This window comes from Sorex araneus, chromosome 5, assembly GCF_027595985.1.
Source record: "Sorex araneus isolate mSorAra2 chromosome 5, mSorAra2.pri, whole genome shotgun sequence".
NCBI classification, from domain to species: Eukaryota; Metazoa; Chordata; class Mammalia; order Eulipotyphla; family Soricidae; genus Sorex; species Sorex araneus.
In genome coordinates, this window is record NC_073306.1 from 173,131,628 (window position 1) to 173,156,671 (window position 25,044).

At 44.4% G+C, this 25,044-nt stretch overlaps 1 protein-coding gene across 1 annotated transcript in view; it reads left to right on the forward strand.

Moving 5' to 3' along the window:
- Window positions 1–510: 510 nt before the first annotated feature.
- Window positions 511–25,044, forward strand: part of NSUN7 (NOP2/Sun RNA methyltransferase family member 7) — a 41,486-nt gene continuing 16,952 nt past the window's right edge. The window contains exons 1-8 of the mRNA XM_055140133.1: window positions 511–642; window positions 987–1,399; window positions 11,076–11,134; window positions 11,496–11,626; window positions 12,279–12,431; window positions 14,677–14,860; window positions 16,814–17,024; window positions 23,552–23,695. Of these exons, the coding sequence (XP_054996108.1) occupies window positions 1,081–1,399; window positions 11,076–11,134; window positions 11,496–11,626; window positions 12,279–12,431; window positions 14,677–14,860; window positions 16,814–17,024; window positions 23,552–23,695 (1,201 nt within the window). The 5' untranslated portion in view covers window positions 511–642; window positions 987–1,080. The remainder of the gene's footprint in view (window positions 643–986; window positions 1,400–11,075; window positions 11,135–11,495; window positions 11,627–12,278; window positions 12,432–14,676; window positions 14,861–16,813; window positions 17,025–23,551; window positions 23,696–25,044) is intronic.

Consider the following 25,044-nt stretch of genomic DNA (forward strand, 5'->3'; position numbering starts at 1 on the left):
TGCAAGGCAAACGCCCTACCCGCTGTGCTATTGCTCGAGCCCCCTATTCACTTCTTTTTTTAATGACCATTTAGGAGGTGTCCTGAAACAGGAGCTCCCTTGTGATTCTGGGGAGGGCTGGGGCCTTGGCCCCACGGGAGTCCTTCGAGCAAGAGGCCTTCAACGCGCAAGCCGGGCGGGCCCCGAGTGCCAGGGACACGCGGCAAGCAACCGGCGGCGCGCGCGTGGGCGGGCGCGGTCCGCGGGCGGGTGCCGGGGCGGCGGGCGGCCCGCGTTGCCCGGGAGACCCGGAGCTGGGCTGGCGGACTGCGGGCGCCAGGGGAGCCCGAGCCCGCCGCCGCCGCCGCCGCCTGGCCCGACGCGCAGCCGCTCGCCGCCGCCTCTCGCCGCAGCCGCGTCTCGGAGCGCCCCGGAGCGGGATCGGAGCGGCGCCGCCGTGCGCTCAGGGGCCCGGGCGCCCGGGCGGGCCGAGCCCCCGACGGCCACCCCCCTGCCCCGAGCCGGGCGGGTGGGAGAGGCTGCGTTTGAAGCAAACGGCTGCCGCCGCGGCCGGCCGCGGCCGTGCATCCCCCCGGGCGCTAGGGACCGAGCCCCCCACCCTGGGGGCGGCGGCCGCGTCCCGGGAAACATCTGCCCGTTGGGGTAAAGGAGGGCTCGCGGGAGCCCGGGCAGGGACGCCCAGGGTGGGCTGGGGTACCTGGCGCGGGTCCCTGCGGGAGGTGGGCGGGTGGGGGCGCGCTGGGGAAACTGCCCCTGCAGACCTGGAAAAGACGCTCGGGAGCGATTCCCGGGGTCGTCTCTTGACCGCAGTTTTGCGCTTGATGAACGTTTTGTTTGAGGCTTGTCGGGTTCCAAGTAGGTTCCTAGCCCAGGAGATGTTCCTTATTTATAGAACAGTGATGGCCTAGCCCAAGAGATGTCCTAACAGTCACTAAGTCGCCCTCCCCTCGCCTCCCCTCCCCTCCTTTCTTTGTCCTTTCTCGCAGAGAGATGCTGAAGGGACAAGGAAAACCAGCGCCTGGAATACCTGACTTGCAAATTAAGCTGGAGTTATAGGCCAGCGACCCCAAGGCCCCAGACATGCTCGCCTCCTCCCTAGACATGGAAACGGAGCCGTCCGGCGAAGACTACATCGACATCTGCACCCCGTTCGGTTCCCCGGCCCTGTCGGGTACCACCTGCACCAGCGAGAAAAGCACGTCCGGCTCCCCCGAAAAAACGGGCTACCCGGACTCGGTTTATATGATGGCAGCGAATGTGTTTCATGGTATCCGAGTGGAGAAGTCCCCGGACAAAACCCTGATCAATTACGGGGACGAGCCCCTGCCGGCCGTGTACCAGTCTGAGGATGAAAGCGTGCAGCGCCTGTCCTACGAGCTGGCTTTCAGTGCCCTGAAGTGTGAGTAGTAGGTGGGAGAGGAGCGCCCAGAGCTAGGGAAGGAGGGAGTCTGCGGGCACAGCGCTCCAGCTCCTCCTGGGGCTGTGCCCACATCACCTTGGGGACAGTTGCAGGTGTCAAGGAATTCAGAGAGGTGCTGTCCAACAAGCTACCTCAGGCCCAGAGTGTCTCCCCCTGAGCTGTGTCCTTAGCTCTGTGTCATGCACACCAGCTCAATTGATCAGGGAAGTCAGTTGATGAAGAATCTTTTTGCATGGGAAGTCTGTGTCCACTTTCCTGGTGGGTTTCTAGGGACTACATATGAGATGCCAGATGGGAACCCAGGTTGGCTGTGTGCAAAGCAATCATCTTTGTGTTTAATATTTTTTTAAAAATTTAGGCACTGTGTCGATATGAGAGGCATAGAAGTTCCAACACCAATCCCACACCAGTGTCAACTTCTCTCTACTAGTGTCCTCGGCTTCCCTTCCCCAGACCCAGCCTGCTTTCTTAATAGGCACAATTTTTTTCACATTTTTTATTTTTAAATGTAGGAATATGGCTGTTTATTCAGCCACTAATTAAGCTGACTGAAGCTGGCATGAACTCCACATTACTATTTTACAAAATTTTGTATTGAACATCTGTGTGATAAATGACCATTATAAATGCTCATAATTGGGTTTTAGTCAATGATACAACACGCATCCCTTCACCAGTGTACATTTCCCACCACCAATGTCCGCATTTCCCTCTCACCATCCCCCAACACCCCACCCCCCCATCCCCAGCCTGCCTCTATGGCAGGCACTTTCTTCTTTCTCTCTCTCTCCTTTTTTGCATTATAGTTTGCAATACAGGTACTTAAAGGTCATAATGTTTGTTCAGGGCATTCAGTATTTTTATTGGGAAGGTAAGACTGGAGTAGCTTTTTAACTGGGTGGTGGCTTTGGAATGTGGACATGACTGCCAAGACTTCCAGAAGTACAGGGAGGTGGGGGGAGGTAGCCCACCCCCACCCTGACTGAGGAAGAACAAGCACATTTTTGAGAGGATTGTAGTCTGGGTCTCATGCTCCCATAATTGCTGCCTCTGTGCTTTAGGTATATACTTATATCACACCTCTTCACCACCAGTGTACCCAAGGCTCCCGCCCCACGGACCCACTCCGGCATGTCCGTCTCCTCTTCATGCCCTGCTCCATCTCTCTCCTCTTTTGACCTTTCATTACTGTGCTCTAGGGCCAAGGGTTGACTCCACTTTGGCACTTTGCATTCCCTAAGGCAAAGCTCCCTTATGATATTCTAGCTCTCCAGCCTAGAAATGATTTTACTTCTCACCTTGACTGCCCCCCCCAAGTTATTTTGTTTGTTTTGGGGCCACATTTGGTGGTGCTCAGGGCTTACTTCTGGCTTTGTGTTCGGGGATCCCTTCTGATGGGGCTCATATATGGTGGGTCTCTTAGCCAGTTGCATGCAAGGCAAGAACTCAACCCACTGTACTATTGATCCAACCCACAAAAAAATTAAAAAAACTTAAAGAAATAAGAAAAATTTCTTTAGCAGGCAGAGCAGGAATCTGGTAAAGTCTTCTCCAGTTTTTAGTTTATTTCTCCCAGGTATTTCTTTGCTTTCTCTGCCTTTATATCATGTATTCTTTTTTAAAAAATTTATTTAAAATTTTTATTTATTTTATTTATTTATTTTTAATTAGTGAATCACCATGAGGTACAGTTATAGACTTACAAATTTCCTTGCTTACACTTTAATCATATAATGGTCAAGTATCCATCCCTCCACCAGTGCCCATTTTCTACCACCAATGGTCCCAGCATCCCTCCCACCACCACCACCCCATTCCCCCTCTCCCCACCCTGCCTCTGTGGCAGGGCATTCCCTTTTGCTCTGTCTCTTCTTTTGGGTGTTGTGGTTGGCAGTAAGTGGCCATCATGTTTGGTCTATAGTCTGCTTTCAGGGTGCGTCTCCCATCCTGAGCAGATCCTTACATTCTCTCAGTAAGTGGTAATGACCAACCTTAGATTAGACCATTGACAACTAGGACAGAAGCAAATACAACTAATGTGAAAGAAGTAAAAAGGCTTGAAGATGTTTGTTGCTGTACTGGCTATAAACTTAAGTATAATCTAGGCCTCAGTATGTTATAAATGATGGCGTTTATCTGCTGTGTTGTCTCTCAGGCTTCTCCAATTTAACCTTTTTTAGATTCTGTTTTAGGTGCTGGAGCAACAGTGCGGTGGGTAGGTGCTTGCCTTGCACGTGGTCAACCAGGGTTGAATCCCCAACATCCCATATGGTCCCCTGCACACCACCAGGAGTAATTCCTGAGCACAGAACCAGGAATAACCCCTGAGCGTTGCCAGATGTGTGTCCCCAAACAAACAATAACAACAACAACAAGATTCTGATTTATTCCTTACTTCTACCCCTTTTAAAAGCTTGTAGTTTAAAGAACAACCAGGAGGTCAGAGGAGTGTTTTAACATTTTTCTCCCTATGACCCTGAAATAAGGCTGGGGCATTTGTATTGATAATTTTTTTTTAAAAAAAACCACACCTTACAGTGTTCTGGGGCTGACCATGATCCCATGTGATGTTTGGAATTGAACCTGGGGTTTCCATATGCAAAGCATGTTGTCTGGCCCTTTGAGCTGTCTCCCTGGCTCAGTTAGTTGGTTTCTAGTAATTGCCCCCAAAATCTCTTATTATAAGGCTTTTGTGTTCCTAGTAGAATATTGGTTATGCCGTTAGAATCAGTGAGAACAGCTGAAGTTATATTGTCAAACAAATTCATTAACTGGCTGCATGGTCATGCTATAGTGAGGTGTTTCATATATTAATGTTTTTCTTTCAATCTTTACTTCTGTTTTATGAAAAGGTCTTGTGACTGTTTCATGTTTTCTAGTGACTCGAAAAATCTCATTGAAACAAATGGTTTTCAAAGGCTTTTAAAAATATGCTTTCTCTTGAAAAAAATATTGTGGGGAGTGGGGTGGGGGTTGGGTTTTGTGCCACACCGATTGTTACTGGAGTCACTTGTAGTGTTCAGAGGGCTACTCCCAGGTGCAGTGCTCATGGGGGCTGGCGGTGTGGTCCTCAAGCAGTTCTTGAGGACCATTCATTGCCCAGGATTGAACCTGGGCTTGCTTGCACAGCCTCCCTCCAGCCCCAAATGTTCATTTTTAATGAATCTATTCTAAAATAAAATGACATTGCATGGTACAAATATTTTCTTCTTATAATGTTTTCTTTAAATTATCATGCAGATGTTCAAATAGAATTAAATCAGAATACCTAAACGCAGTGGGGCTCCAAGGCAATTAAGAGCTTTAAACCTTTGGAGAGTCTTGTACATATCACTTTCATCATCTGTATTATCAGTGTTCTGGAAATATTGCAAACATCACACACAGTAGCATTTCAGAGAATTGATGCTGGCAGTGCAAGAACCATCAGAATTTCTTCCTGAAGGTTTTATACAAGCAGGAAAGCTGAAAAGGTTCCTGTACAGAGCTTGGATAATGGTATTTACCAATACCCTTTTATTGGTAAATTTGTGATTAGATAATTGGAATGAATTGTATTTTTTTTCACTAGGAGAAAGTGGCAGAAAAGTCATTTAAATGCACGGATGTAAAATAGAGTCCTTTGGTGGTTTTGTATTTATCAGTTTGTTGTTTGCTCCAGTGTTGATGTCTTTTGTATATCAGTTCTTCCAAAGCAGAGTTGGTATTTATCTGATTAATCTCGTAAAGGTTTAAAGAATGTAGTATAATATCTTTTGAAATGGAGACTACCACTAGCCCTCCTCAAGTATTAACCCTAAGATCAATTTTCTGCTGAAGAAGGTAAGGAATTCCTAATCCCATTGGGCTTGCTTCTGTCATAGAAGGGCCTGGAACCATGGCTCAGTGAGTAGAGTTCTTGCCCTGCCAGCAGCTGATCTGGATTCAATCCTGGCACCCCAGATAGTCCCCTGAATCCACTAGGAGTAAACTCTGAGCACAGAGCCAGGAGTAATCCCTGTGCACCTTATCCGTCTAAGGAAACTCCAGAAGCAGAGTACTAGCAGATATTTATCTTTTCCTTTAAAAATATTAGCCAGGCACTGTGATCCCTAATAGGGTTTGATGTCTCAGGAATGCAGCTTGCAACCACCAGAGTGTTAGCGTTCCTCCCCGACAGTTCCTGTCCCACACGCCTCCTGGACAGCAGGCTCAATTCTTTATGTTGACTCTCAGAGTCTCTCACTGTCGGCCAGGGTTTATTCCTGTGCTTTGTTTCCTTGTTTCCCCTCTGCCTCACCGTTCGGTCGTTCTATCTCTCTCCTCCCTTTACCTGCTCTCACTCAACACCGTACCCTCAGCTCCATGCAGGTTGCAGCCAATGCAAGGTTACCTCTCTTCTTAGCTACTTAGCTTTCTCATAGAAAGAACCTCTGCATGGTACCAGATATATTAAATATTAAAAATTTAATACTTAAAAAGGGGCCAGGAGCTAGTACAGAGGTTGGAGCATGTGCCTTGATGTGCCTTGATGAACTTGATGTGGGTTCTATTCCTGGCACCACATGGTCCCCTGAGCATCACTGGGTGGAGCCCTGAGGTCACTAGGAGTAAACTCTGAGCACAGAGCCAGGAGTAATCCCTGTGCACCTTATCCGTCTAAGGAAACTCCAGAAGCAGAGTACTAGCAGATATTTATCTTTTCCTTTAAAAATATTAGCCAGGCACTGTGATCCCTAATAGGGTTTGATGTCTCAGGAATGCAGCTTGCAACCACCAGAGTGTCATGCAACCACCAGAGCTTTGCACTGGCATTGCACCTTTGGGTTTTTGCATTGAGTCAATAGTCCCATTGGCCAAGGATTGCCAATGGGGCTCCTCGACCGCCTGAGCACTATTTGGGAGGTTAAATAGTTAATTAAAAATGAAGGGGCTGCAGAGATAGCATAGTGGGTAGGGCATGTGCCTTGTACGAGGTTAACCCGGTTCTGACTCTTGGCTTTGCACATGCCTCCCGGAGCCTCACCGGGAGTGATTCCTGAGCACAGAGCCAGAAATAAGCCCTGAAAACAGCCAGGAGTGGTTCCCAAAAAAAATAAAAAAGAAAAACTAGCAAATTAATTTCTGTAAAAATAGGTTTGTGAAAGTAAGTAAAGGTGAAATAAAAGAAATCCTTGCAGTTGCTAATCTTACTCCTGACTCTTCTTTTTCTTCTTCTTCTTCTTCTTTTTTTTTGTTCTGAACGCTATTTATGAGATTATGTAACCTTCTTACCGAGCCTAACCCTCTTCCAGGTAGCAGTCTTGGCAGACTTTCCTCTTGGCTGAACTCTTATTCTCCCCTTTCTTGGGTGCACATAAGCAATTCATGGTGACCTTTGAATTCTGAGAACTGGCTGTGGCACTAATCTGGGCATTTCAGAACCATTAATTTGTCAATGCTGTCTTTTTTTTTTCAGTAGTGAATCACCATGGGGTATAGTTACAAACTTACGAACTTTTGTGTTTGCATTATAGTCATACAATGATCATTTACCCATCCCTCCACCAGTGCCCATTCTCCCACACCAATGTTCCCAGTATCCCTCTCACCGCCCCCCTCAACCCCCACCACCCCACTCCACCTCAGCAGCAGGGCATTCCCTTTTATTCTCTCCCCTTTTTGGTGTTGTGGTTTGCAATAGAGGTATTGAGTGGCCATCCTGTTCGGTCTATAGTCTACTTTTGGCACGCATCTTTCAACCTGATAGAGTCCTCCCAACATCCTCTACTTGGTGTTCCCTTCTCTATCTGAGCTGCCTTTTCCCCCAGCATGTGAGGCCGGTTTTCCAAGCCTTGGAGCAGACCTCCTGGTCTTTATCTCTACTACTCTTGGGTTTCCCATTCTGGTCTTAGTTATGCTTTATTTTTATCTTTATTATGCTTAGTCTCCCATTCTGCTACTTTCTATTCCACAGATGAGTGTAATCTTTCTATGCCTGTCCTTCTCTTTCTGACTCATTTCATTAACATGATACTTTGCATGTTGATCCACTTATATGCAAATTTAATGACTTCATCTTTTCTAACAGGTGCATAGTATTCCATTGTGTAGATATACCAAAGTTTCTTTAACCAGTCATCTGTTCTCAGGCACTCGGGTTATTTTTCCAGATTTTGGCTATTCTATTACAGTGTTGCAATGAATATACAAGTGCAGATGTCTCAATGCTGTCTTTTCAACTCTCCTATTTTCAGTTTTTGTTATTTCTCCCCCTTTTCTCTCCCTCTGGGGGTTGCACTATCAGGTTGATTGTGATGATCAGGGGTGGGGGGCCTAGAGAGGTCTGACACCTGGGATACACAGCAGTTATGCCAAAGATTAAAGTTGGTATATGGACCAATACTGCAGCTGGAACTCGCAGCCCCATAGCCCTCTGATAACCCAGGCCTTCCTCCCCCTAATTCTGTTTTTTTTAAAATGATTCCGAGCTGTTTTACTCTAACGGCATAACAATTTTGTGTTTGGTGATGCCAGTTACTCTTAGTCCAAAAAGATGTGAGTGACTGCATCGTTTCCACCTTCCCCCACACCTGATGCTGGTCTCTCTGTACGTACAGCTCTACCAGACAGGACAACACCCTCTGGAAAGGGGGTTTCTTAGAATTTCCTCATCGGAGGGGAGCTCCGTGAAAAGATAGTAGAGGAGAACCTTGGGACAGTCGAGAAGAAACCCAGACCGGGCACCTGAAAACAGCGTTGCTCCTTTGTACCGGGTGTGGGAACCGGGTGATAAGCTGTATGCGGCCTTGCCAGGACTTCCCTCCCTGGTGCCTGCCTTTCCCAGGAATCCAGGGTGCACCCGGCCCTGGTGTGCAGGCATGCCTCAGGCACCAGGCTGACAAGGGAAGAGAGATGGAGGGATGAAGGAAGGAATGGGGAGAGAAAGAGGGGAGAAAGATGTCAGCCTTTTCCCACTTTCTCAAGTCAGTGCACCTTTCCTTTCACACAGCACTCTGAGGAAGGTGTGGGGAAAGAGTTCAGAATCCTTCCTTCCTCCCTTCCTTCCTCCCTCCCTCCCTCCCTCCCTTCTTCCCTCCCTCCCTCCCTTCCTTCCTTCCTTCCTTCCTTCCTTCCTTCCTTCCTTCCTTCCTTCCTTCCTTCCTTCCTTCCTTCCTTCCTTCCTCCCTCCCTCCCTTCCTCCCTTTCTCCCTCCCTCCCTCCCTTCCTTCCTTCCTTCCTTCCTTCCTTCCTTCCTTCCTTCCTTCCTTCCTTCCTTCCTTCCTTCTTTCCTTCCTCCCTTTCTCCCTTTCTCCCTCCCTTCCTTCCTCCCTTTCTCCCTCCCTTCCTTCCTCTGTTTCTTTCTTCCTCCCTCCCTCTCTCCTTCCTTCCTTCCTTCCTTCCTTCCTTCCTTCCTTCCTTCCTTCCTTCCTTCCTTCCTTCCTTCCTTCCTTCTTTCCTTCCTTCCTTCCTGCTTAGGGGAGCACTCCAAAGAGAGTTCATCTGTCTGGACAAATAACAAAACAAAACAAAAATTGTAGCTGATATACAGTCAGTGCATCTCACACATGGTCAAGGGCAGCCCAAGATTATATCAATTGTCAACACTCTGGTGTTGGCAAAATAGTGTTCTTTTTTTCCCATTTTTTGCCTCTCCTGTTTCTTAGGAGCTCAGTGCCTCTGGTGCTCAGAGTCCCACAGCCAACGCAGGGCTGCAAAGTCTTGGAAGACCTTCATCCTTAAAATGACTGTATTTTTCTCTGTGACAAAAATTTTAAGTCCTGATGAGGAAATTTGAAGTAGATAGGATGACTTTATGAGATCTACAGAGGGCGAAGTGTGGTTGTCCTTTTAAGTGAAATGGGGACTTGTACCGTGCAACCATAATTGGTGAATGAAATGTGGATAATGATTCCCAAAGGCTTCCTCATACAGTCTGGACTAGTTCTTAGAATTCCCATCCCTCAGATAAAATCTGAAATTCAGTGAATTCAGTGTTTCTCTTGAATACGGCAGGTTTTTCTTAAAGGTCCAGTACATCAAAGCTAGCTTAGGGGCTGGAGAGATAACCTGCGGGTAGGGCGTTTGCCTTGCACGCGGCCAACCCATGTTCGATTCCCAGCATCCCATATGGTCCCCTGAGCACCTCCGGGGTAATTCCTGGAGTGGCTCCTGTGCATTGCCAGGTGTGACCCAAAAAAGCAAAAAAAAAAAAAAAAAAAGCTAGCTTAATCTTCTGTTCAATTGGTTGCAGCATTTTTATATGCTACATATAGTTACACAGGTTACATCTATAGACACACATGTATGTAGTTAGGTAGCTAGAGCAGAAAGGAACCTTATGTATTGTGTGTGTGTGTGTTAATAGGGGCCACACACAATGCTGCGGGTCTGTTCTGGTCCAATGCTGGGGTGAGAGGGTGCAGGCATGCAGTGCCCAAGAGAGAACTGCAGGCCCCCAACATTCTAAGCATGTGCTTGACCACCCGACCTATCTCCGTGGACCCCAGAGAGCTTTAAAGATAACTCCACTTGGTGGCACTGAGTGCGTCGGCTTTGCTGGGATGCTCACTCCCAAACTCAGTTCGAAAGAACTGACTTTTCCTCCATTTCAGCTGCAGATAAAAACGTCATCAGTGTCCCCACAAGTGAGTTATACCACGTATTTAAGAACTAATTCTAAGCCAAAACAGATCCCGCCAGAGAATAAAGGAAGATGATCATGTCTCATGTGTTCATTGGGTCATTGCAACCTGGACAGCAATGCTGATGAGGATATGGCAATACAGGGAGATTGCAGACTAATACCCCTCAGGAACATAGACAGGGGTGTCCTGAGTAAACTTTCTTCTCTCTCTCTAGCTCTTGATTTTGTGGTTCCTGGGATCGAACCCAGGACCTCAGACAGGTGAGGCACAAGTGCTGCTGCTGAGTGACATGCCCAGGACCCCCTAAATAAAATTCTGGCAAATCAATCACAAGCAGTATAAAAAAGGATGCACATGTATGAATTAGATCCTCTTCCCTGTTTTCCAAAGGCCACGTGTTACTATTGGAAATCCTTTATTAACACGTAGTCGGGTCCAGATGATGCTTCTTTGCCTATGGAGTCTAGGTCCTAAAGGCTGCAAGATACTGTCACTGTCACTGTCATCCTGTTGCTCATCGATTTGTTCCAGTGGGCACCAATAACGTCTCTCATTGTGAGACTTATTGTTACTGTTTTTGGCATATCAAGTACACCACGGGTAGCTTGCCAGGCTCTGCCGTGCGGGCGCGATACTCTCGGTAGCTTGCGTGCAAGGTACAATACCAATATTTCTTTTTTGTTTTCTTTTGTGCCATACCTAGCTGTTTTCAGGGCTTTCTCCTGGCTCTGTGCTCAGGGATCATTCCTAGCAGTGCTCAGGGGATAATACAGGGTGCTGGGGACTGAACCTCGGCCCGCTGCATGCAAAGCAAGTGCCCTACTGCTTGGGCCCCAACATTACCAATATCTCATGGAGTCACTAAAATTTACATTGGTATTAGGAATTGAGGCATTTCCTCAGGTGTTAAAATCAAACAACTTGATGGTGTTGTCTAAATGTGTTTTGAATTCAAAGTTTCATTTGTAGCCTTGGTATTTTTTGTTAAGTTTGATATTGTCAATAAATTTGGTGTTTTGAATAAATGAGGCAGTTTTCTTGTTTTCCAGATCAAGATATTTTGGAAACTATATTAATAGACAGCTGTATTTTCCCAAGTACCAGAATAGTAAGTAGACAACATTGATATAATTAGTTTTCTCATAACTGTTATTTAGAAAGTATTTTTAAATTCTCTAAATTAAAATAATAACTAGCTTGCTTAATGCTAGCAATTCAAAAAGACATACTAAATGCTCTCCTATTCCGAACATTTCTAATACTGACCCTTCTACCTTAATTTTTATGACTATAACAAATAATGTCTTTTGAAATGTTACTATATTAATTTTTTGAAGTCCTTCCCTATTTCCTAGTCCAACCAGATTATGTACTTAGTCATGTCCCTGCTCTCTTGTGAAAGTGGATGGGATGGAAGATTCTGCTGTTCGACACTGTGCACTTTTCTTTATCCTTGTTTCCTGTGGTAGCCAGACCAGTTGAATAGTCTTATTATTGTGATGCTGTACGATTTCCAAGACAGAAAGTTTCAACCCCGTCTCCTTTTTGATAATGAAGAGGCCATCGGGGAGGTTCAAGAAATAGAGGCCTTTCTTAACAGGTAATTGTAAAAGTGAAAAGGATGTTGTATATGAAATTATTAGTAGGATTTTCATTGGTATAGCCTTTGTTTAAGCATCAGCTGATAGTATAAAAGTTTTAGGTAAAAATATATAAAAGTTGGGGGCTGGAGCAACAGCATAGGGAGTAGGGCATTTGTCTTGCACGCAGTCAACCCGGGTTCGATTCCCAGCATCCCATATGGTTCCCTGAGCACCGCCAGGGGTAAATCCTGAGTGCAGAGCCAGGAGTCACCTCTGAGCATTTCTAGGTGTGACCCAAAAAGCAAAATAAAATAAAATAAAAGTTTCTAAGTTTTTTTTCCCTTTTACAGATAGTCTTAAAGAGTTAGATATTCCATTGAATATCACAAGTAGTTTTGGGGACTGTTTTGGGTTTTTTTTTTTGTTTTTATTTTGATGCTCAAGGATTACTCCTGGCTCTGTGCTCAGGAATTACTCCTGGCAGTGCTCAGGGGACCATATGGGATGCTGGGGATGGACCCCGGGTCAGCTGTGTGCAAGGTAAATGCCCTACCCGATGTACCACTGCTGTGGCCCTATTTTATGAACTTTTTAATTGTAAGATCCAGAATCAACAATCTTGTTCTGAATGCAGTAGTCACCAAAGATGCATTATTTTTTCTGTCTCAGTTTTAAGACAAAGTTGGCTGCAGCATTGGCAAAATGTCGAATCAAACACGATGCCCTCTCAATCTACCACATTCTTCCAGAAACAGTTAGGAACCAGGAACTAAGGGCCTCCACTTTGCCACTTTATGCTTGGATAAATACTGGCAAAATCAGGTAAGAGTTTGAAGCAGATTTTTCATTTGTATTCCAGGTTGCTTTGAAATCTAGCAACTTGCTTTGTGAAATAGCCTTGTGAAATAACGTGATAAGAAATAGCACCTTTTTTTTTTTTGCGGGGGGAGGAACTGGGTAAGGGGACAGGTGTTCCTAAGCAGTGCTCAGGGGACCAGGGGCCACTGCCAAGGATGCTTGGCCAGCAGGGCCAGGCAGTTCAGTGTTAGGGCCTGGGCCACCAGGATCATTAATCAGTACTCAGGGGCATCAAAGACCACACTCGTGGCACTTGAGTGAGGGAAGCCTGTGGTCCAGGATTTTGAACTTGGGTCTCAGCACGTACTTTGTTTTTTTTTTTTTTTTTAATTTATTTATTTTTAATTAGAGAATCACCGTGAGGGTACAGTTACAGATTTATACACTTTTGTGCTTATACTTCCCTCATACAAAGTTTGGAACCCATCCCTTCACCAGTGCCCATTCTCCACCACCCGTAAAACCAGTGTCCCTCCCACCCTCCCCAATCCCATCTCCCCCCCACCCCACCCTGCCACTGTGGCAAGGCATTCCCTTCTGTTCTCTCTCTCTAATTAGCTGTTGTGGTTTGCAATAAAGGTGTTGAGTGGCCGCTGTGCTCAGTCTCTAGCCCTCATTCAGCCCGCAACTCCCTTCCCCCACATGGCCTTCGACTACAATGTAGTTGGTGATCGCTTCTCTGAGTTGACCTTTCCCCGGAACGTGAGGCCAGCCTCGAAGCCATGGAGTCAACCTCCTGGTACTTATTTCTACAGTTCTTGGGTGTTAGTCTCCCACTCTGTTATTCTATATACCATAGATGAGTGCAATCTTTCTATGTCTGTCTCTCTCTTTCTGACTCATTTCACTCAGCATGAAACTTTTCATGCCCATCCACTTGACTACAAAATTCTTGACCTCCTTTTTTCTAACAGCTGCATAGTATTCCATTGTATAGATGTACCAAAGTTTCCTCAACCAGTCATCCGTTCTGGGGCATTCGGGTTTTTTCCAGATTCTGGCTATTGTAAACAGTGCTGCGATGAACATACATGTGCAGATGTTGTTTCGATTGTACTTTTTTGCCTCTCTGGGATATATTCCCAGCAGTGGTATTGCTGGGTCAAATGGGAATTCAATATCTAATTTTTTGAGAGTCGTCCAAATTGTTTTCCAGAAGGGCTGAACCAGTCGGCATTCCCACCAGCAGTGAAGAAGGGTCCCTTTCTCCCCACATCCTCTCCAACAGCGGTTGCTTTTGTTCTTTTGGATGTGTGCTAGTCTCTGTGGTGTGAGGTGGTATCTCAAAGTTGTGATCTGCATCTCTCTGATGATTAGTGATGCAGAGCACTTTTTCATGTGCCTTTTGGCCATTCGTATTTCTTCCTTGGTAAAGTTTCTGTTCATTTCTTCGCCCCATTTTTTGATGGGGTTGGATGTTTTCTTTTTGTAGAGTTCAACCAGTGCTTTATATACCATTGATATCAACCCCTTATCTGATGGGTATTGTGTAAATATCCTTTCCCATTCTGTGGATAGTCTTTGTATTCTGGTCACTGTATCTCTTGCGGTGCAGAAGCTTTTTAGTTTAATGTAGTCCCATTTGTTGATCTCTGTTTTTACTAGATTGCTTAGTTCCGTGTCACCTTTGAAGATACCTTTATCTTCAATATCGTGGAGGGTTTCGCCGACCTTGTCTTCAATGTACCTTATGGTTTGTCAGCACGTACTTTGTGCTCCAACCACTGAGCTCTCTCCTCAGGCTGAAATACCACTTTTTACACTTGTTTTGTTTCTGTCTTGGGGCCACACCCAGCGATACTCAAGGATTACTCCTGACTCTGCACTCAGGGATCACTCCTGGTGGTGCTCAGGGAACCACATCGGGTGCCAAGGCTCAAACGCGGGTCAGTCACGTGCAAGCAAACACCCTACATTCTGTACTATCTTTCCAGCCCACCTTTTAAACTTTTAATTGTAGGGGGTGGCAAGAGAGAGCACGTGTCAGGGAGTAATTGGGGGGTCAACATAGTTTAGTTTAGAATCTTAATATCCTATTTCTGAACATAAGTGCATAAATATTCGCTTTTTCTGTCCATAATTGCCTTTTAACTTATTGTTGACTAAAATGATGTTCCATTTGTATGTGATGATGAATTTTGTATACTGTAGAAGACAACATTAGTATTAAGTGCATTTCAGTGTTTTTAAAAACATTGTATTTTTACAGCCTTGAAGAAGTTTACGAGTCTCTGAAGAAGGAGGGCTATCATAAAGTCAAGTCTGTATTGCATATGGCTGATAAAGTCTTTGCTGTGGATCAGCACTGCTATGATGTTTTACTTTTTCCATCTCATCTTAAAAATGACCTTCTAAATATAGACCTGTTCAAAGATTACAAAGTTATATTTCAGGTGAAATAGCGTTTGATTTTATTGAGACTCTCAAAGACAGGCTTATTCCCCCCAAATCCCTCCATTTAAAAATAAAAAACTTGACAGGGCTGGAGATAGCGCTAAGCTTTGCATGTGGGAGCCCTTGGCCATGATCCCCAGCACCACAGGGTCCCCTGGGCACCACCAGGAGCAGTCCATGAGCTCAGAGAAGGAGTAGACACAAACACCGCCAAGCGTGACCCCCAAACAGCCCACCCCCTCCTAAAATCAAGCCAATCATGTTTTTTTAATAGATCAGTAAAGAGGCCTAACTTTTATAGGCCTATAACTTTTATAGGCTAACTTTTCCCTTGAATAAAATTAATAAAGTATTCCTGTTATTCTTTGGCATTGTCCTGTGTGAAGCCCTGAAGAGCACATGCTTTTCTGTGGACTTCACTGATGGGGAGATTTGTATTGCTGGCATTTAAAAGGTTGTAGTTTTTCTTTCCCAAGGGAGGATTCAAGAGAAGTTTATAATACAACTTTACTTCCTTTTATACTGCATTTGTAAATGCACCACACGGTACCCTTCATATTATCTCTCTGTAGATAATGTGTCACAGAGGGCCTGAGAGACAGAGTGTTGGGTGCTTGCCTAGCACACAGTTCACCTGGGTTTGATCCCCACCATAGCACATGGTCCCTCGAGGCCACCAGTAGTGATTCCTGAGTGCAGAGCCAGGAGTTACGCCTGTGCACAGCCCATTGTGACCAAACCCCTCCCCCAAACAAAGAAACAAACCAAACCCCCAAAAAATAATGTATCACAGCTTTATAAGTGAGTGGCAGGACTAGCAGTGTGGGAGGAAAATATGAGGGAGAGTGCTTTCAGTCTAAAGGGGAAAAAAAGTTCCCCAAATTCAGCTAAAATAATCTTTATACCCTTAGGTTCTAATTTTTGCTTCAAATGCACCCTGGTCTTTACTTTATCCCTGCTTTAATTTTATTCTTGGGTAGAATTTCTTACAATGACAGCTAATTAGGCAATAAGATCAATGGTAAAAACCGGCTTTGTCTGCCCCCTCCTTTAAAAGGTTGTCAGTCATCATACTTTTTTATTTTGTTTGGGGGCCACACCCTGCAGTGCTCAGGATCACTTTCTGCTGATGCTTGGGGGTAACCATATGTGGTGCGGGGATTGAATCCAGGTTGGCCGTATGCAAGGAAAGCACCTTACCCACTGAACTATAGCTCTAGTCCCAAGCCATCTGACTTCTATTTATATATTGGTTTGGGTTTGGGGGTCAGGCCTAGAGATGCCCCAGAGCTAGTCCTGGCTCTGTGCTCAAGCGTGACCCCTGGTGGTGGCAGGGAATCGAACTGGGATTGACAGCATGCAGGAGGAGCAGGAACCTTATGCTCTGTATCTGGGCTTCTTACTTTTAGTTTCTGTGAACTAACAGCAATTTAGACAATGTAAAGTGAGGAAGAAGGACTCCAGTAGATAAGTGGGTTTCCATGAAGAGCTCTTAAGAACGGGACCTAAGACAGGGTATCATGAAGGATATTACAGCCTGGGGATTTGGGGCATTGCCTTATAATTACATAGAAATTAAATGGTAGGGTTTTGACTCTGGCACCTTGGTCCTTTGTGCATGGCCAAGAGTGACCAATGAGCTCAGAGCCAGGAGTAAACCCTGAGCACAGTCAGGTGTGGCCCCAACCTCTTCTGCACCAAGTAAAAATTATACGATACGAATCCTACTTTAGGCTGAACAAAATGAGGGTTGTAGTGTTAAATCAGATAATATGTAATCTTTGTCATCGGGTGGTATGTAATATCATGTTTTAATATATAGTAAGATGTTTAGAACTAAAATAGATTAGGTATCATTTATACCAAGCACATTCTTTTGCTTAAGGCTTTATAAAGAAGCTCAAGTGTCTAGTGAAGCTGTGTGAAATTCTAATCATACCATTGTCTTATAGGATAAATCTCGAAGTCTTGCTGTCCATTCTGTAAAGGCTTTGTTAAATATGGATGATGATATTTTAATGGTCAATACAGGTTCGTGGTACACAGTTGCCCATTTGGCAGTCTTAACAAGTAATAATACCTCAAAAATATTTGTTTGTGGAGTGCAAGCACAAGCTAAGGATCCTGACCTGAAAAACCTTTTCACAAAAATGGGATGTAAAAGTACGTACAAATATTTATTTGCTTAGTGATTAATGTTTTGCAAGATTTGGAAATGTTAAAAATATCTGAATTGGTTCCTTTTTCATAATGTAAAACCTTTCTGTGAGCTATAATCTCCTTCGTTTTGTTTTGTTTGGGGGCCACACCCAGCAGTGCTGAAGGCTCATACCTGCCTCTGTGCTCAGGGACCTGGCGATACCTGGGGACCATATGCATGTCCGGGTTGACCTTGTGTAAGGCGTGCACTTAGCCCTCTGTTCTATCTCCCTGGCCCCTGTGAGCGATATTCTTTTTAAAAAGATTTTTTTTTCTATTGAATCACCATCAGATATAGTTACAAAGCTGTCATGTTTGAGTTTCGGTCATACAATGATCAAGAACCCATCCCTCCACTAGTGCACATTTTCCACCACCAATGTCCCCAGTACCTGCTCCCCCCCCCGCCCCCGTATCCCAATCCTCCCCCTACCTCTATAGCAGACAATTTCCCCCATACTCACTCTTTAATTTGGGCATTATGGTTTGCAATATAGAGACTGAGAAGCTATCATGTTTGGTTGTTTATCGACTATGAGCTATATTCTTAAAATTCTCACGTTATATCAGGCTGTTCTTTCTTCTTAATATTGGTTAAACAACTGCAGTTTAATGAATATGTTAGCACTTTTGGTATATTGTCTGAGGCTTAGCTACCATATAATTATTTGTATATCCAATAGAAAACATTTAAAGTACAAATTTGTACCATGTAATATTGTTTGATGTTCAGGCGATAATTAAAGTAGGTGCTAGAAATAATCCTTTAATATGTATGAACATAATCACAGGAAGGCTTAAAGAAAGAAGCTGGGTCTAGAAATGAAGTCCTCCAGGTTCTTATTAGAAACAGACTTTTCCAGAGACCAGGAGATGGAGTAAAGGCTTAAGTGCAAGCTTTGTACGCAGATGCCTGGGGTTTGATCTTCAGTACTGCTTGGTCCCCTGAACACTCCCTGAAGGGACCTCCAGGCATTGAGTCGGGAATAGTCCACACCTAGCCCCAAATCAAAATAATAAATAAAGTCAAATGTATGTCACCATTGTCAGCCGTGCGCTGGACAAGTTCTTTAATCCCTTGTAACTATCTCCTCAGTCTTCTGGAAACTTACAATTTGGGGAAAGTCAAACAGCTCTACAACTGAAAAATAGAAAACATGGAATTTGGAAATCTGTAGATTTAAGACCTATTACACAGAACTAAAGAATATATGAACTGATAAGCGAGAAGAAAACATTCGGAGTATGTAGCCTGGGGAGGTAGCTCAGAGGGGCTGGGGGCCCTGAGTTTGGTCTCTGGCCCCACGCAGCCCTCTGAACACTACCGGATGTGGTCCTGACTCCTCCAGCCACCTCTGGGTGTGGCCCTGAGTGCTATAAATGTTTACTTGACTTCCTTAGACAAGCAAAATCTGAGGGTTTATCATTGAAAGAATAATAAAGGAGATGCTGGAGTGATAGTACAGTGAGTAGCACATTTGCCTTGCATGCTGCTGACCTGGGTTTGATCCTGGCATCCCATATGCTCCCCTGAGCATTGCCAGGTGTGGCCCAAAAAAACACTAAAAATAAAGGAAAGGCTACTGTTTGAGTCAAAAAATTATTACGCCATTTGGAAATGTGTAGATGTTAGAAAAAATGAATCATAGGAAGAAGTACATAGGTAAATAGAGCACTGGTAGCACTGTCGTCCCGTTGTTCATCAATTTGCTTGGGCGGGCACCCATAATGTCTCCATTGTTGGACTTGTTGTTACTGTTTTTAGCATATCAAATACACCATGGGTAGCTTGCCAGGCTCTGCTGTATGGGTGGGATACTCTCAGTAACTTGCTGGGCTCTCCGAGAGGAACGGAGGAATCGAACCCGGGTCAGCATCATGCAAGGCAAATGCACTACTCACTGTGTAAATGCAATGTAATGTCTTATGGAATCATAAACTAATGTCTTGTTTTAAAATGCATATATTGCACACATATCTAAAATAGCAATGGCATAGCTATAGTTACACATTCCCTTATTCATTGATTGCCCCAGATACTTTGGTACAAAAGTATTACTACTTTTGTACAAAAAGTAGTAAAGTACAAAAGTACTACTACTGACTTAATAATGTTTTACTCGGGCATTCGCCTTTCACTCGGCCAACCTGTGTTCGATTCCTCCGCCCCTCTCGGAGAGCCTCGCAAGCTACCGAGAGTATGGAGCCTGCACGGTAGAGCCTGGCAAGCTACCCGTGCATATTGGATATGCCAAAAACAATAACAATAAGTCTCTCAATGAGAGACATTACGTTACTGGTGCCTGCTCAAACAAATCGATGAGCAACGGGATGACAGTGACAGTGACCTTTAGGGATTGGAGAGATAGTACAGGAGGTAAGGCACTTGTCTTGCACACTGCCCCCCAGCTCAAGCCCCGCAGCACAACATATCATGCCCAAAGCACCGCTAGGAGTGATCCCTGAGCAGAGAGACGAGTCGATCCCGAGCCAAGCTGTAGTATCGATCCAGCCCCACCCGTCACTGTCATCCCGTTGTTCATCGATTTGTTTGAGCGGGCACCAGTAACGTCCCTCATTGAGAGACTTATTGTTACTGTTTTTGGCAAATCCAATATGCTCGGGTAGCTTGCCAGGCTCTGCCGTGCGGGCTCCATACTCTCGGTAGCTTGCCGGGCTCTCCAAAAGGGGTGGAGGAATCGAATATGGGTTGGCCGCATGAAAGGCGAAAGCCCAACGGCTGTGCTATCGCTCCAGCCCAGTCCCACCCCTAATTTTCCTAAATTAAAATGATATGCATGTTTCCCTCTTAGTAACAGTATTTGAACCACGGTATCTAGAAGGAAAAAGAAAAAGAAAAAAGTGTCCGTGATGGAGGCAGGCTGGACAGCAGGAGGGAAACTGGGGACACTGGTGGAGAGAAGTGGACGCTGGATTAATGTTGAAATGTTGTTACTCAACCAGGAGTAACTGTGTAATTGTAATCCACAGAAATTCAATTTAAAATAGTTTAAATAAATTTGTGTAAAATTTTTTTAGAAAGGGGGCTCGAGTGATAGTACAGCAGATAGGGCATTGCCTTGCACACAGCTAATCCAGGTTCAATCCCGGGTGCCCCATATGATCCCCCAACCCTGCCACAAGTGATCCTTGAGCACAGTGCCAGGAGTAAGTCCTGAGCATCGCTGGGTGTGTCCTAAACGCCAAAAAATGTTTTTTTTTTTTTGTGGAAAAATAATGTATTACTTTAACCATTTTATGTACAAGGCAGGGTAGTTAGAGAATGCAAACTTGAGTAATTGAAACATGTTTTATCAACTAATAGAAGTAGAAATTTGACAAGCTTTAGCATATGCTTATGATATGTATGCAACAAACATAATACTTGATGGACTATGGAAAGCTTTATTTCTGACATTAGGAATGAGAGAAGTATGCCGTCTACCACTGTTCACAATCTATGATGTAGTGTACTGTACAATAAGGAAAGAAGAAATAAAATAGAGATCAGAAAGGAAGAAGTTAAATTTTAATTTCTTACATTTTTAAGTGGAAATTTAAAAAAAAATGACCTAACAAAAGTACAGCTGAAACATAGGACTTTTGCAAGGTTGGCAGCTAGAAATAGGTTCAGCGTGCGAGTTCTATTTCTGCAGTCTACCACCAACAAAAATATGAAATGAAGTTTTGAAAGTAGATGCCAAGGTCAGGGAGAGAGCTCCAGGGGCTCGTGTGCATGCTCTGCATACTGAGGCCCAGGCTCAGTTCCTGGGCACGGCGTGGTCCCTGAGCACTGAGCTGGGAGTAGCCCCTGACTACCACTGCTGAGTGTAGCCCCCAAACAAAAAAAATTTAGTAAAATCAGTAGTAGTTTTTACAGTAGTACCAAAAACACTGGCAGTATTTAATAAAAATATGTGCAATATCTCTTCATAAAATTGGGTGACATTAGTGAAAGACAGAAAGACCCAAGTAAGTGGAAAACTAGACCTCATTTGTGAATTGAAAAACTGTTGTAAAGATAATGTTTCTTTCTGAGTTGATTTGTATAGATTTAATTCACTCACATGACACTGTAGAGTATTGAGGAGGAGATGTCTTTTCTAGAAATAACAATGGAGGGAAGGTGAACTCCTATTTCACAGTACTCACATAAATCCAGCATCTCTTAGAATATGCCAGAGGATGGGAGTTGGAGAGATAGTACAGCGGGTCAGTTACTTGCCTTGTACACAGCCGACCCTGGGTCATTTCCTTGCACCATGGATGTTCCACTGGGCCCTGCCAGGAGTGATCCTTGAGCACAGAGCCAGGAATAAATGCTGAGCACAGCTGAGTGTGACCCCCAAATAAACCGTAACAGTAATAATACTGTGGGGGTAGTGGACATGGATCTAGATACAGATGTAACCAGGCTGGACATGAGTGCTCATTGCTGAAGTTCAACGATGTTCCATGAAGTTTAAAATAGTTAACTTTTCAAAAGAGTTAAAAATAAGGGTAAAATAAAAATGTCCTACGTGAAAAAAATTCTAAAGAGGGGGCTGGAGGGGCAGTGCCGGAGTTAAGGCACTTCCCTTGTATGGCGACGACCCTGCTTTGAATCCCTGGCATCCAATATGATCTGCAGACCACAGCCTGGGGGCACTCCTGAGCCGCGAGTGCCAGGAGAAGTAAGTGGCTCCACAAGGAAATCCCCAACAGCAACAAAAGGCTAAGGAAGCATGTGCATTTGATCATGGAGGAAGGGGTGTGTGTGTGGGGCTCCTCAGCAGGCTCTGAGTGGGCTGTAGGGGGAGGGTTAGTCTGAGCATGGGGAGTTAGAACTGGAGAAAGGGTAAATCTTTCCATGAAATCACACATTTCCCCAGTGACCTTCTACTATACAGATAAGTGTTACTGATTCTTTTCCCCCATTGAGTAGACAGACTAAGAAAGGGGTTTAAAACAGGAAGGAAAATAACCAAAGGGATCATTTATTATTTGCTAGACACCAGCCTTGACTGACCTCCTCTGGCTCCATCTCCACCACAGTTAGACCAGGTCCACGTTATTGTTCCATTTTATAAATTAAAAAAAAAAAGGAGGGCTAGAGAGATTATTATGCAGCAAGTAAGAAGTAAAGTCGGGAGTCACACTTGGGTATTGCTGCCTCCAAAGCCCTTTCTCTGTACTACATAACCCTGCTTTATTTATTTATTTATTTATTTATTTATTTATTGCTTTTTGGGTCACACCCGGCAATGCACAGGGGTCATTCCTGGCTCATGCACTCAGGAATTACCCCTGGCGGTGCTCAGGGGACCATATGGGATGCTGGGATTCGAACCCGGGTCGGCCGCGTGCAAGGCAAATGCCCTACCCGCTGTGCTATCACTCTAGCCCCCCTGCTTTATTTTTTTAATTTTTAATTTTTAATATTTTTGCTTTTTGGGTCATTCTCTGTGATGCACAGGGGTTACTCCTGGCTTTGTACGTAGGAATTACTCCTGGCGGTGCTTGGAGGACCATATGGGATGCTGGGAATCAAACCCGGGTTGGCCTCGTGCAAGGCAAATGCCCTACCCGCTGTGCTATTCTTTCAGCCCCCATCACCCTGCTTTAGATGAAACTGGAAGGGAAGTTCTGAACGAAACAATCAAATCACACTTCACATAGGAGATATTTCCATTTCAAATCTGTTCTTGTATGTGAAGGAGAAAGAGTTTGCATGTGACCCAGCTAATTGACTTCTTGGTTTCTACCCTCCAAACACAAGAATATCAATCTGAAAAAGATATATGCACACCTGTGCTCATTGCAGCTTAGCTAGCACATCAGCCAGGATATGGTAGCGCCTCAAATGTTCAACCACCAAAGAATGGAGGAAGTAGTCACGGCAAATATACACAATAGAATATTATAAAGCAATGGGGAAAAAAAGATGAACTCAAGTGGCTTGCTGCAACATGATGGGTATCATGTTAAATCAGGAAGGAAAATAACCAACAGGGTTATTAAGTCAGAGTCAAAATAAGTCAGAAGGAGAAGAAAATTCCAGCTGGTCTCATTCCTCTGGTACTAGAGAAAGCCAAAGGAACAAATATGCAATGACAAACCCTTGGCCTTGGATAAAAAACTGATTAACAGACAGGGGTACAGGAGGAATAAAGCTCCAACCAGAGGCGACATATAGTGGCGGAATGTTTTGGGCACTTGGTGGTGGTGGGAGGCAGTAACTTTGTACATGAGTGCCATAAACAGTAATACTATTGTAACCATGTTACTGAAACTATGATCTCAATCTTTTTGTATTGTTGTCAAAAAAAAAAGTACTCCATTAAGAGAATTCATGTAATAACTTTGGAAGTTAGAAGAACAGGCCTCATTTCTGACTTCATTAAAATGACTTGTGGGGTTGAGGACTGGAAGTGAACAATGAAATACAATTCCATACTGCATTAACCTTTTCATTAATGCTCCACATTGTTTTTCTATGCTTCTTGTCCCAGACATTGAAGTACTTCGTGAAGCTTTTCTTAAGATCGAATCAAAGGATTTCAGATTACAGAAGGTGAAAGTAATCCTGCTGCTTCCTCGATGCTCTGGGCTGGGTGTCAGTAACCCAGTGGAATTCATTTTAAGTGAGCATGAAGGTACTCTAACTTAAAAAGCGTCTAAATCATGCAATTTATTGATAGCTGCTTTAAAACTAGAATTAGAGAAAGTTATTGAAATGACCTCTCAGGGCTGGGAAATAGCTCCGAGGGCTGTGTAGACCCCTGGTTCCTTCCTGACTCTGCATGTTCCCTGAGCACTGCAACAAGCATCTCTCCCCCTCCACCCGCTCCCCGCTTGGATCCTGGCTGAGGTCCCAAAGCAGAAATGCATAAAATGACCCATCAAATTAATATGATTAATGATAGCACAGAGAGTAGGGCATTTGCCTTGCACGCAGCTGACCAGGTTCGGTTCCTCCGCCCCCTCGGAGAACCCGGCAAGCTATCGAGAGTATCTCGCCTGCACAGCAGAGCCTGGCAAGCTACCCATGGCGTATTCAATATGCCAAAAACAGTAACAACAATTCTCATAATGGAGATGTTACTGGTGCCCGCTTGAGCAAATCGATGAGCAACAGGATGACAGTGATACAGTGATTCAGTGAATGAATAGCTCCCATGTAAAAACTATTACATATAAGGTACACCCACAATCTCATTTAATTCTTATGTAATCTTGTGAAATATGGGCAAAGGGATATTAAAAATTTGAATTTTTGGGGCTGGAGCAATAGCACAGTGGGTAGGGCGTTTGCCTTGCACGCGGCCGACCCAGGTTCGATTCCCAGCATCCCATATGGTCCTCTGAGTACCGCCAGGAGTGATTCCTGAGTGCAGAGCCAGGAGTAACCCCTGTGCATTGCCAGGTGTGACCCAAAAAGCAAAAAAAAAAAAATTTGAATTTTTGAGGGAATTCCTAATAACTAGAATATTTGAGGGAAGTCAGGACAGATATGGACTAACATGCCATTCTGGCCTAAAGCTCAAAGGACAGACATTACACTTGGCCAGCTTTTTATAGATGAAAAAATGACTCCGAAAGAGCTGGTTTTCAGATTTCAATCAATCTTATCCTAGAGCCTGCGCTCTGAAATTATCTTATTTCAGTCATCACAGGACAACTTTTAACCTAAGAATTCTTTAATCCCTAGCCTATAAGTTTCGTGCTGCAAATGCTTCATTAAATATCGATGGACATATATAGGAATATATATTACATATAGGAATATATAATATAGGGCTATGTTATATAGCACTGTAGCACTGTCATCCTGTTGTTCATCAATTTGCTGGAGTGGGCACCAGTAACGTCTCCATTGTGAGATTTGTTGTTACTGTTTTTGGCATATCGAATATGCCACGGGGAGCTTGCCAGGCTCTGATGTTATATATGATATAGAATATATTAACATAGGAATTTTTTAATACCTCTGAAATGATTATTT